The sequence below is a fragment of the Cavia porcellus genome, unplaced genomic scaffold, assembly GCF_034190915.1.
Source record: "Cavia porcellus strain 051 isolate PalLab524CR breed Dunkin Hartley unplaced genomic scaffold, mCavPor4.1 scaffold_9, whole genome shotgun sequence".
Taxonomy (NCBI): domain Eukaryota; kingdom Metazoa; phylum Chordata; class Mammalia; order Rodentia; family Caviidae; genus Cavia; species Cavia porcellus.
Window position 1 is genome coordinate 90,531,548 of NW_026947492.1, and position 13,819 is coordinate 90,545,366.

The 13,819-nt window shown below is 39.4% G+C and overlaps 2 protein-coding genes across 4 annotated transcripts in view; one reads left to right on the forward strand and one right to left on the reverse strand.

Moving 5' to 3' along the window:
• Positions 1–13,819, forward strand: part of LOC134477736 (endogenous retrovirus group K member 24 Gag polyprotein-like) — a 266,810-nt gene that overhangs the window by 100,399 nt on the left and 152,592 nt on the right. The window lies entirely within an intron of this gene.
• Prmt3 (protein arginine methyltransferase 3) overlaps positions 225–13,819 on the reverse strand; it is a 102,564-nt gene continuing 88,969 nt past the window's right edge. For all 3 annotated transcript variants that reach the window (XM_003462595.5, XM_063256796.1, XM_023561868.2), the window contains 3 exons: positions 11,025–11,075; positions 10,742–10,829; positions 225–1,042 (listed from right to left, as the gene is read on the reverse strand). In XM_003462595.5, coding sequence (XP_003462643.1) covers positions 933–1,042; positions 10,742–10,829; positions 11,025–11,075 — 249 coding nt within the window. In that variant the 3' untranslated portion in view covers positions 225–932. The remainder of the gene's footprint in view (positions 1,043–10,741; positions 10,830–11,024; positions 11,076–13,819) is intronic.

The window sequence follows — 13,819 nt, forward strand, 5'->3', positions numbered from 1 at the left end:
CCTCACGCTGAGCCCAGAGCTCTGTGCCACTCAACACGATGCTCAGACGCTCCTGTCCCTCAAAGGTGCCTCCCACGTGAGAACTGTCCCGCATACTTCCCTTTCACCAAAGGCCTAGATGCCCTGAACAGTTTCTAATGCTAATAATAGCTACTATACACATTTCACTGAATGCTTTTCATTCCATTTGAAACTCAGTGAATGACTGCAAATGACATAATTGGTAGAGTGATACAAGTATATTGTATGTTTAACCTCTGCACATAAATCCAGTTTCAAAAACATAACACACTAGTAAACAAGTGCACATTTATTCTGGTCTTTAAAAACGTGTATCAAATGTAGCAGGAATACACTGAGATTGGCTCCTGGGTGATACTAGAAGCCTATGGCTAGAGACTATTCAGAGAGGGAAGACCTACGAGATGGGACCTGCAGGTGGTGAACACCAGCCCTGCTTGCAGCCCCTTATCTGTGTGCCCTAACTGGTAACATCTTGATACACCAGTGAATATAACCAAGTGCTATTCCTCTGGAGAGGAAATGTTCAACAGAATGCACTTCCTGTGTCACTAATTTACCAAAAATGTTTTAAAACTAATCAATTACTACTGCTTAAAATTTGTAAGAAATTTACTAAAAACAAGAAGACAGCCACCGCTCTGGGTGGTTAAGGAACATGATTATCAAGGTGGCCACGCACAGCAGAGGCTGCAGGGGCGTGACCCAGCTGCACAGCCGCCTGAAAAAGCTGCTGAGGCGGGGAGGGTCCAGGGCCGTCCCCAGCATAGGCCAGCAGATCTCCCCTCCCCTGTGCTTCTCCGGCTAAGGGGATCAGGCCAGGGCCCACCGTCCACAGGCTCCAGGGAAGCCTGCCCCACTTCCCCACCCCGCATGAAGAGCTGTGACGACGCTGTACGATCGTGGCTGTCTCACTGGAGACTGTAAGTCTGCGATGAATTATTCAAGGTGAGTGTCACAATGAGAGAGCGAGGATCTTTCTTATTCTTGTGAACTATGATTTTCCCTTTCAAGGATTCACCTGTAAAAGAAAGGCAAGAAATGCTTTATGAATACAAGGAACACAATTTAGCAGAGAAGTAAAAAATGATACTAGTAATGAGCTACAGGCATCAATACTACACTGTGCTTAGACTTTGGGGGGGGGCAGTAGTAGAGACTGAACCCAAGCTCCATCCCCACTGGGAATGTTTCCACTAACTCCCAAGTTGCTGAGGCAGAAAGGTCACAAGAGCTGAGCTGTTGGCTGGGGTTTCTAACTTGTGACCCTTCTGCCTCAGCCTCCCAGTACGCTGCCATTATAAGATGAACCACCACACCCAGCTCAGACTTCAGTATGTTTCATTAATTTCTGAGCAAACTAAGAACTCTATGCCACATCCCCGTGAGACCCTGAGCAAACCCACAGGGGTCAAACAGAGCCAGGGGCAGTCAGTGGTATTAGCACATGCAGGGGAGGTGCTGTGGCAGGTTCTGACCAAAGAGCACAAGACAAGACGAGGTCCTTCTCAGAGACCACAGGCTCAGGTGAGAGAAAGAGTGTCCCTGCATGGACCTCACCCTGCGTCTGCAGCGTGTGGCCACCCCATACACACTCAGCAGTGGGAAGGCCTGTCCACATGGTACATGGAGGGGAGGAGAGGAAGCACACGCACAAGGTGTCTGGGAATGGCATTTCATTTGGGAGGACTTAAAAAAAAAAAACAAAAACAAAAAAAGAAAGAAAGAAACTGCCCAGCAGCATACTTCCCAGAGCACGCCCAAGCGACCCGTGACTCTGTTGGCCTTCACATTACACCAGATTGGAGGGCACACATGCTCAAATCACCATGTATGACCACAAATTCTTTAGTAAATGTCAGCGTTAATTCATAAAAGGTCTGCTAGAAACAAGAATAACTTCCTTAGAGAATACCAAGTTCTGAAAGCAAACAGACAAAAAGTAAAAACAGCAGCTTTAAAGTGAAAAAATAGCAAAGACACCAGTGTTACTGTATTACTTCACATAACTGTTGGATGTTCCATCCAAAGCAGTATGACAAGAAAGAAATAAAAGTAGGGATAAAATGTTAGGAAGGGGGAAAGACAGAAAACATTTTCAACGAAAGTGTTCCAAAAATCTACACTGTCCCCTTTGGATGCTGTCTGTGCATGGTAGGGTAAAATTATGGCTCTGAATGAAAATGAACTTTTAAGGAGTAATTAGCCATGCCACTCCCACAGCTCACATGTGTTTGGGAGATGTCAATTCCATGCAGCATTGTTTTAGCTTCTACAGAACAGAAGGAAATTGGTGAACATTTGTTGGCAGTTTGAATTCAGGACAGATATAAAAAAGATTTTGCTTTAGGATTGAAAGTAAACTATTTCAAGAGTAAAGGCTACTCTAGGCTCCCAAAGTTTTAACATAATCTCTGTAAAGATTAAGATGATCTCTAAGCCACTATCCTGCGAAAAGAAACTTCAGAAGTTTTAAAGGTGAAAGAAAACCCAAGCATTCAGTAACATAAAATTTGTAAGGTCTGATAGCCACCTAAAAATTACTAGGTGGGTTAAAAAGTAGAAATTTGAGTCCTGTAAGCAGAAGAAAATTCAGTAACAGAAGCAGGTTGAGAGAAAACATGCTTATAACCAGAGAACAGATAAGAAAAAGGAGGTTCAAACTGAATTCCTGGAGCTCAAGGGGATCTGAGGCACAGTGGCTGGAAAGACACTGCAGAGGCAGGGGAGAGCAGAGCAGAAGAGGTGGTAACAGAGATCTCCGAGCTGGAGCCCGAAGATGGAACATCTCCCTCCCCAGGAACTAAGGGCGAGGCAGATGCCGTCACCACAGGACTCCGTCCTATGGCCCCTATGGCCCAGCCCAGCCCATCTCTAACTGGAAAACTGAGATGTGCACATTGGAAACCAGGAAAAATGAACCATGCAGAAAATACACAGTTTCATAAAACTATAAAATCACAGATCCAAAGGTACAACTCATCTAAGCAAAGTAAGTACTCTGACGGGATGAAAGAAAACCTATTAACTAGGAATTCAACATCCAGAAAATGTATTTTTGAAATGAAGGTAAAATAAGGGGTTTTTCAGAGAAGCTGTTTTCTAGTGGACCTTGAGCATAGGAAATATTAAAGGAAAGCCAAAAATAGCTAAGTATGCAGTAAACATTAAAGACATTTTTGGAAAACTTATTTACAATAACTGTTTAAAATAAAAGTAGTAAGTGTAAGTGTGCTAGGTTCAAAACGCTTGGCAAAGAAATATTTTGTAGCAATAGCAGGAAGGCCTGGAGGAGCAGAATGAAGAATATCACAAGGGCCCCTATTACACAGGAAGTGACAGAGCTCTGTTACCTGAGGGTAGCCTGTGACAGATGTACATTTATAAGGGGGGAGAAAAAACAAAGAAATATATTTAGCCTCCAAAGAGAGGTAAGAAAGCAGAGGAAAAAACAGCAAGTGACAGAATTAAACCTGACTTCTACTCCGTTGTCAAAGCAAAAAACAAACACAAGGAAAATTATCATTTTTATTTAAATGATAAAGCAAACATAAAAATGTAGACTAGCTAAAACAATGCTTAGAGGAAAAATTTATAAGTTTTAGTATCTACATTACAAAACAGGCCTACAGGTCTTTACCGGTGATTTTTAGCAGATTTTTAAGGGGAAAGCAATTCTATAGAAAGCTAAAACTAGAGGAATACTCCCAAGTTCATCTTCTGAGTGTTATCCTGATACCAAAATCAGACAGACTCCTTAGAGGTAAACTACAAGTGAACAGATGAACACAGATGCCAAAGCCTAGTGAGCAAAAGGACATCGTGTCTTGGGAAGTCTAGCAAAACTACGGGACAAAACTAGCACTGGTGCTGGGAACATCGGTGCCAGGAATAGCAACCAACTTCCTTGGTCTGGTGCAGAAGTCCGTGAAAAAGCCAAGACAACACTGTTCACAGTGGAGTGCACGCTGCCTCCTAGAGCATAAACTTTATAACTATTTTGTTTCATCAAAACTCTTAATAAGTTCTATACTTTACAAATCAGTAAAATGGCAAATAGCCCACTTAAAAATTGAGCAATTTTTTTTACAGAAATCTCAGGAAAGATACTACAAATGTCCAAAAGACACATGGAAAGGTGGTCAGCATCATTAGTCATGAGGCAAATGCAAATTTAAGATACAGATAAAAGTACCCAAAGGAAAAGCTTAAATTAAAATGGTTTTTTATATAGTGTTGGTGAGGATTTAGAGCAAATAAATACACAATCATACAACAGTGCTACCTGCAACACAGAACATCTGCCAGCTTCTTGTTAGACTCGTTCCAAAAGACCAAGCCTGCCCATTTCTAGATACCGACCCCAGAGAAATGCAAACCAGTTCTGCAGACTCGCAAGGTTCCCAGCAGTTTTATGCATATGGGCCTTAACTGAAAACAGTTTCAACAGTCCCACAGTAGGTCAGTCATAAGTAAGATCTGATATGTCCACAAGAAGAATGCTACTTGCTAATATAAAGGAGCAAACTAATGATATGCTGATAAATCTCAAAGAAAATTTTTTAAAAAATTTAAAAAATGCTATCAAGCAAAAGAAGCTAGAGTACATTATTACTATTATTATTATTGCTGCTGTTGTATTGGTACTAGGAATCAAACTCAGGACTTTGGGCATGTCTGGTAGTGCTACGCCACTGAGCTATCTATCTCCCTCCCCCTTAGAGCACAATTTTGAGTAATTTTCTATCAATTAAAAATATACTAACATATAGTGGCAGAGAGCTCATCACTGGTTGTCTTGAGCGGGATGGAGACTGACCATACAGGAGAGGTGAGGAGGAAACTTTTTGGAATGATGCACTTATAGAGGCATACACATTTATCAAAACTCATCAAAACTAAAATGTACACTTTTTTTTAGAAGTAAATTATAGTACAATAAATTTGGTATTAGAATGTGATGTCTTTAAGTTAAGCATGATGGTGCACCCCTAAAATCTCAGCAGCCTGGGAGGCTGAGGCAGGAGGTTTATAAATTTAATCCCAGCCTGGGCAATTTAGCAAATTAGTAAGAACTGGTTTCAAACAACTAAAGGTGAGCTGAGAATATGGCTAAAGTCTGAGTTCAACCCTCAGTGCCACGAGCACCAAAAAAGGGGGGGAGGGAGTGATGCTTTAAAAGTTAAACATAAATAAAAGGAGCATAGCAGAGAAATCATTATGGAGATTTATCAAATCACAAATGGGTCATTTTCAATAACTGAGGAAAAGATTTGAAACTGTGAAATTCAGTACGTTAATACAATCTTCTTAGCATGGAACCAGAGTTAGACACCACGAGGACAAGTTTGCTAGATTTAACTTGTGAAAATGAAGACATGTTTCTTTAAAGATAGTTGCTCAGGGTACAAAATATGAGTGTAAAAATTTCCACAATCAGTATGGAGATTGTAGAACTAAGAGACACTAATGAACTTTTTAATGAATTAAGAGACACTGATAGTATACCTGACTTGCACTTTCCCCTTTTCTCTACTTAACTATTGCTATTCTCCTATTATTTTGTTAGCAAATTTTGGTCTTTTTTTTTTTTTTTTTTTTTAAATCGGTACCAGGGATCGAACTCACGACCATGCGCTTGCAAAGCAGGCGCTTATGCCACTGAGAGAAATCCCCAGCCCCAATTTGGTCTACTTTTAAAAGAAAAAAAGAAGACAGTTTTATAAAGCTAGTTTTTTAGAACAGTGTTACTTCCACTTTTTAGAGCAGTGAAGACTTTAAATCTGAATTTTGAAATCAGTTACTGAACACATATTATTATTAGCGAAATTTCTTCATAAAAATATAAAATAGATTCTATTTTTTACATTCCTGTCGTTTTTGGTAACACTGGATTATTAGAAACCAATCAACTAAACAAGGAAAAAGAAGAAAATGGAACACATTTTGTTATCTAGATAATTGAAAGCCAGAATCTAGGCATTCTGATCTGCACTTCAGTGATCTCTGAGGGTGATGAGCGTAACTTCAAATGTAGCTCAGCCTAACATGTGTGGCACACCGAAGGAACTTCCTTGCTGATGTGAATGAGGTGCTGCTGCTGCTGCTTCTTTCAATGTTTTTGCTCTAATGGATGCTGTTCTTTCCATACAACCTCCATTGGAGGTTGTATTTGGAGTACTTAAAAAAAACTAAGTGGGTTGGTAATGTTCTATTCAGCCTTTAGTAATAGAGCGGAAATGGACATATTCCATGGTACTTCCAAGGTTCCAAGGACGTATCTGTAAGAGTTCTATGTATTCCTCTTTAGAAATGAAGCCCAAGTCAACGTGAATTAATAATGGAGACTTCTTTTCTACTTGTTTTGCAGTGCTGGGGTTTGAATCCAGTCTTGCACGTTAGCTCTAACATGAGCTACACACCTAGTAATGAGTATCAATATGAAACAAAAATTTAAGCACTAATATGAAACAAAATTGACCTATGTTAAAAAATTAAAATTACATGAATTGCCTTAGAGAAAGGTGATACTGTTATTTTTATGTCTGAAATGCAATACAAATAAAATCTTTCTCACAATGTTAATTTCAAAGACTCGGTACACACACTTAAATTTAAGTTAATTAAATGGCAGGAAGGGTCAGAGTAATAAATACGTAATTCACATGCTGACCTGCTTCAATTGTTGAGGCCTAACTGAAGTGCCAACGCCGGGGAGCAACGGTGGGATGGATCTGAGTAATTAATCAGTGTCAGGCAGATAGAAAGTGACTGATGTTGGTAAGTGTGTGTATTGTGAGGAGAGCTGCAAAGGACACTCCATGGAGCTGAGCAGGAGCATCCTGCTTTTTATCACTGGCAGACAGCGATTAGTACACCATGAGTAGCTGCAGTTCAGTCAAGACAAAATTGATTCCATTTCCATTCTGTTAGAATGTTTCTTAAAATTAATTTCTTCCAGAGCACTGAAATTTCATCTTCCCAGAAGGGGAAAAGAAAAACATAACAAATCATTTTTATCATTATCGCAGCTTAGTTTAAAAATGAAACAAAACACCACCAACGTTCTTGTACACAAAAGCTTACTATGTAAATGAAGAGAAGTAAAAAAACTGATCTTAATATTTTCAAAGCCAAACTACACGAAAACTTTTTTTAAAAAACGCTATTGTTTTTAGTTTTTTTTTTTATGAAAACTACTTTAAAGGTGAAAACTACTATATGCCTATAAAATAAAGCTGAACATTATTTTTATAGGAAAAGAAATGTTTCAAATAGAAGTAGGCATTTGTAACTCTCTTAAAACCTATGGATTGTGGGAGGCAGGTCCTTGAGTCCTGATGTTGGAAATGGCTGAAGAGTTATAGGCACTTTATTTGGCACTATTTTTAGAAGTAGGTTATAAACAAACAAAAATCCCCAACTAAACTATAGCTCCATTTTCCTCTAGCCAAACACACTGTAGCTGAATTATTTAGGCAAATTCTCAGTCCGAGAGCAGAGTGCAGTGGGCACGCCTGCAATCCCAGCATCAGAGGCCAAGGCAGGAGACAGCCTCACCAAGATGGCTTTCTTCCTTTCGGAAGAGATGATGTGGAACTGAGGTCTGTGCAGTAAGTTACAGGGAGAATTTGCCAGTGAAACGATCCCTGTGTGGACAATTTCTTCTGCAGCAGACTCCTAACAAGCTGGCCACCTGGAACCTGGCCAGCCACACCACTTGTGTATCTCTTGTCCCTTCCATGTCAGGTGTCCATGGCGCCTCACTGCTACCAGTTACTGCTGCTTCCACTGCAGAACTAGTTGGTAATCTGGGCATGAGTAGAGGAGGAAAATATCAGAGAAGAAAATGGGTTTCCCCTGCTCTCTCTGCATCCGGTTCCGATTTATTCCTCAACCTGAAATGCAGGGCCTCTGGAGCTCCAGTCTGCAGCTGCAGTGATGCTCCCTGGTGCAGCTGTACCTGGTATGGTAGTGTATTTGTTAGCTCTTGTTCTAGAATGTACAGTGTACGTAATTTATTATAGTCTGCCTTCAAATACCAAATCACAAGAACTTCATGTTTTCTTGTTAATCTTTTTAGTTCGGTATTTTCTACTTTTACTCCTCCATATTTGAAATCAACAATATGTTTGCTTTATACTTCTCCATGCTCTGAAACCCATAATAGAGTGTTTTTGCTTCAATTATCTTTTAAAAAGCTACAAAATGAGACTATAAAGCCTCTTCTGAGGACTCACACATGCTAGCTCTATCATGACTACACACCGTTTTTTGTTATTTTAACACTGCTTTATTCAGATCCCGGTTTCTGCTTAGTGAAACTTGTACCTGAGGAACCTCCTTTGTATATAACTTGTTCAGTCTCTTCCTTCTGAAAAATCTGTATAATATGTTCTCCTCAATATGGAATCTTGGCTGACAGTTTCTTTCAGCACTCTGAAGATGTCATGACTGCCATCGACTTACGAAGTTTATGGTAAGTAATGTAGAACGTGCTAGAAAGCAACATTAGAACCACATGCTTGCTTCACAGTGTTTGAGGGCAAAGCATGAACCAATTATGCTAAGGATTATTAGGCAAAGAATAGCTGTAAATTCAAAACTTCACTAGTCATCAAACTATTTTGTTGTAATTAGGTATGACAGAATTCTGAGACTTATCAAACTCAAATATTGTCTTAAATTTCCCCTAGAGTAAACTATTAAAAGACCGGCAGCCTTTATACTGCCAGCAGCAGTAAGAGGTCAAAAATCACAATGAAGAAGCACTTCCAATTTCCAGATGTCAATGCAAATGTCAGAAGCATATCAAAGCAACGCAAGCACAAAAATGAGGATTTAACCCTTCAGAGCCTAGTGTTCTAGTTTTTGGCCTGTAACAGTGGGAAGAAATGCAATTTTTTTTTAAAAATTCTTGTTCCTGGAATTGTTCTAGGTAATATCTGAATTTCAAGGCAAAAATTCCAAAAATAGTAATCTTTAGCATAAATGGGTTAAAAGGACTGCAATTTTGTTTGCCTCATTTCAGTTTTGCTGTGCTCTGGTTTTCTGGAGACTGAGAAAATGATACTATCAAGACAGTTATTTTTATCAGGAACACTGCGACCTCAGTGTGAAAATGACAAGAAGTGGCTTTCCTCTCAGGGGATCTCTTTGTATCTATTCAATTCAATTTATGCACCAACAGTGAAATGAAAGCCATCTCAATTTTATGAAAGAGAGATTAAGACAGTGACCATCTCAGCTTTAAGAGAAACAGTTCGGCAGAAATGCCACTGAGGCCCCTTGGTCATCTGCCCTAACCACGTATCAGCCTTCCCTGGAGGCACCTCTTTATGAAGCCAGTGGGTATCATTCTTAAGTGTTGCTCAGTTTTTTTCAGATTCGCATACGTAGAGTTTTTACATTTTAGAACTTCATATAGTGAGTGCACTGTGGAAGTCACTGAGCAACATTTTTCACCCAGTGTCGCTTCTCAGGTCTGTGCCACAGTGCTAGGACAGTGAGTGCTGTGTCTGATGAGACACATACACACATAACTTAGCTGCCCCAGGGCTTCACTCTACAGGGCAAGGGATGTAACTCAGCTGCACAGCACCTGCCTGGCAACCACAAGATCCTGAGTTTGATTTCTAGCACCAAAAAAAAAAGTGTACTTGCAATTTTATTCTACTTAGCCACCGTATCTATTCACTTTCTGATGGGCACTCAGGTTGTTTCCAATCTTTCACTTCTATAAACCATTGTGAACCATTTTTGTACACACTGTCGGGGAAACTGTTCAGAATACAGGCCTAGAAAAAAATTTTCTGGGTGCAGGGATCCATTTAGACTTAATTTGATGGTATCAAACTATTTTAAGTTCCATCAAATGAAACTACCAGCAAAAGAGTATCCAAGTTTCATTTGACTAAAATACTAGAGCATTCTGCATGGGAAAACTTTATGCACTTTTCTCCCTCTCAGCAAACCGATGGATGAGAAAGCGTCTCATGGTTCTAATTATTTAGGTTTTCCCTGATTTAATAGTGGCATATGGTATCTTTTCACTCAAACTTGTACATTCAGCATGTCTTTCTTCCAGAAGGCATTTAGTAAAAGTGGGATAAGATTTTTTATGTAACAAGAGTTAAAATAAATCCATATTCTAATTTTTGGAGCTGAGAACTTCAGGTGCCAATAATACAAGTGAACAATCAATGAGACTAAAACAAAGGATTGCAGAATCCACCAGCTCTCGTACCCTGTGTAAGATACAGGAGGAAGTAGAGGGAATTCTAGATAAATCCATTTTGAATACGGTAACTATTGATTGAGATTCTCTTTAATTTATAATTCTATTGGTGATAGTCACGTAAGAAATGAAAACATTTAGTTTCATTTGCATCTTATTAGATAATAGTTATTTTGTTACTAACAATATAATACTATAAAATACACTGTAATGTAAACAAGCATTTTTGTAATTATTCTGTGGAATTCCTGAGCTACATACTCTCTATTTCAAAAAGCAAAAGTTAAATTTAAAATTTTTTCAGAAATGTCTTCAATTAAATGATTTGCCAACTAAAATTTATGGAGACAGTAAGCTCAAAGACATCTTACCTTAGCATGTGCTGCTTTGTTCCAAATGTAGTAAACACAGAACACATGGCTGTAATGTGAGTAACTTGTTTATTTAGGGTTACCAAGTATATCTTTGCCTTTTTTTCCTCACCTGCTTTTACTGAAAACGGCTTTTCTAGTAGAAATACTGTCTGTTTCCAGTGTGTTTTGGTACTCTGGGGTCCCGTAGAGAACACAACCTGCATTGGTAAAGTTCAAAAGTATCTGATAAAGTACAAGATTTTTAATATCATGGTACATTAATCTACTAAATCAAACAGAAGCTCCAATCACTCACAACAGCAAAATGCTTATGATCAAACACCTTGGGGCACAAAAATAGAATACAATGTACTCTGCATAATTAATTCTTATGAATAACTCATGATACTTACCCTCTTGAGGCAATTCTTCTCAAAATATATATCAAAATAGCCAGCAATTGCCTGTATTTTTTTTAAGAAAGGGGAATACAAAGGATTACTAAACTGATACAGTAATTTTGTAAATTTTCAAAACATAGCAAATTACATATCATTTCAAAGACCAGAGGCCTCTTAAACTCACAGCAGGTCACTATTTTCCCTAGAAAAGATGTTTTAAGTAAAAATGAGTAAGTATACCAACTCCCCATGAGGAATTATAATCATTCTGGAATGCAAGCATCAGCTAATAAAAAATAACTAAAAACAATGTTGTAAGTAAAACTCAAGTAACAGCATTTGAGGGTAACAGGCAAATCAAATCATCAATACATGTTCTGTTAGAGAAAGGATCAGGTTAGTGTATGAAACGGTGAGAAACCAGGGAGAGAGACATCCAGCCAGCCCTGAGCAGCCTGACTCTGGACTGCAATGCCACCACAGGCCGCAGACCACCACGTGCCTCCTGCCCCAGCCAGGCCTCCAGCCCCCCATGTGCTGCAGGACCCAGCTCAGCACCGACCAGCAGAATCATAACAAGTAAATATAAATGTAGTCTCAAGCGATGATGTTTTGGGATGGCTTAATGCATAGCAGTTATGGAAACAGATTTGTTTATACAAATCCAGCTTATTAATTTCTTCTGATTTGGTATGTCCAATTTTAAAATACTAAGAGTATTTTTGTGACAGGAGCAATGCAATAGAGATAATTTTAAAATGTTAGCTTTTTCTAGGAAAAAAAACCTCATGAAAAACAAGTAAAATTTATGTTTAAGGAAAAACTCCAGTTTAAGGATTACCACGGTAGTACAAAACATTCCCCAATGGGAAGCACACTGAGATGAACATACGACTTTTTTGTTTAAAATTTAAATATCATTTTTTTGTTCACTCATGGGACTAGCCTGAATTAAATTGTTTTAAAAAACTGTATTAACTAGGGGCTTCTGGGCAATGGCGGAGTGGTGGACAGCAGACAAACAATCTCTCCAAGTTTGGTGTCCAGACCCTGGAATATAGCAACATGAGGAAGAAATGGAGTAGGGAAGTGAGTCCCACGGACACAGGAAGGATCTGAAGCGAGACTGGAAGCCCATGAGACAGAGAATTCAGGAATCCAGCAAAAATAAGAGAACCAGGGTTGGCAGCCTGCCGGATGGGGAGAAACAGCAGGGAAGCAATGCAGTCCCCATACCGCAGGCACCGGGGAGGTCCTGCCAGGTGGGGAGAAGCAGCAAGGATGCCTGTAGCCTGCCTGTGTGCTGGTGCAGGCCCTGCTGGCCTGGGAGAGGCGGCAAGGAACCCCCCACCCCTCCTAAGCAAGCAAACAGCTGCGACCCAGGCTGAGGTAATAACAACTGAAGTAAGAAAGCAACCACGTTGAAGTTGTCTGATTGACTTTGCAAGCTGGGGTCAGTAGCCTGAGCAACTTAGAAGATAAGATGATGCTATAATCAGTAATGATTGTGGATTTCCTACTGTTTTATTTTATTTTACTGTTCTACTTCCTTTAAATAAAAAAAATTTAAAATGCATTAACTTAAGCTTATAAAGTATTAAAAATAAAGACTGATTACTGAAAAAAATCACTATAAAGCTAGTTTGTGTACACTGCTTTCCCTAAGAATGTGAAGTTTTATTGATCTTGTAGGATTAATATGGCTTGAGTCCAAAGCAAATTCAATATTTAAGCTTGACGTTTATTATATTTCACCAAGAAAGAAAGAAAATACTATTCATATCCCTGTCAAATAAAATTATAAACAAATGTGGCACTGAGCTATAGATTATCAACTGAAACCATGTAATCAGAATACATTTCTAAGGCATCTTTATTCGCTTGTTTTTCTAGTACTTAAAAGACTCCTCCACACAAAGCTAACCCAGTACAAGTGCTGTGCTGTTCTGGGATCTGGAAATTCTATAGCACAATACTGAAACTGAGGCAGAGGCTGTGAACACCACTGCTTTGCGGCCAGAGGACAGAGTAGCTGACCCAGGGCCCACCTCTGTGACTCGTGTCTGAAGGAGCAATCCTTGTGAGATACAGCCTTTAATCTGTGCAATCTGTGCCACATTCCATAGTCACAGATGAATTAAACTGCAGGGCACCAGTGAACTCACCAAGAAATAGAGAGCTGTTAGTAAGGGAAACCCAACCATCACAACACTCTTCACCATCAAAAGTAATTGTTAAGAAGTCACAACTGACTTTATGTAGGTGGACAGCACCTTGACAGATAGCCTGTACGTAATGGGCACATTCCACGCACTATACAAACCAATGTATCTGGAAGGATATTCGCCAAGCTATTGATGGTAGATTAGAGGCTTGCATTAATTACCTTTGTGCTTGTCCACACTTGTATTTCCAACAAGAATGAACAGCTCCCGGATTATCTTTATAATGCTGAAGGTGAACTTACTCATAGTACCACATTCAATTCAGCTGACTGTGTCTCAGTTCCTTCAGTGCCCGGCCCCATGTGCCCTCCATGAGGCAGTGTCTAACATGTAGCAGGGGGGGCTGCTGGACTTGGGGAAGAACAATTCTACAATAACATTTTCCAATGAACAGATGGGAACCAAGAAAAAGTACAAATAAATACTGGGATAGCCATGGCAGTAAGAATTGTTGGACTACATGAGAATATTTTTTAAAAAGTTTAAGCTTGAGTCTGAAATTTACAAAACACATGGAGAAATGTGTTTTTCAACTCTTGAACAGCAGCAACAACAAAAACACGAGGCTGGCACTGAGTCTGA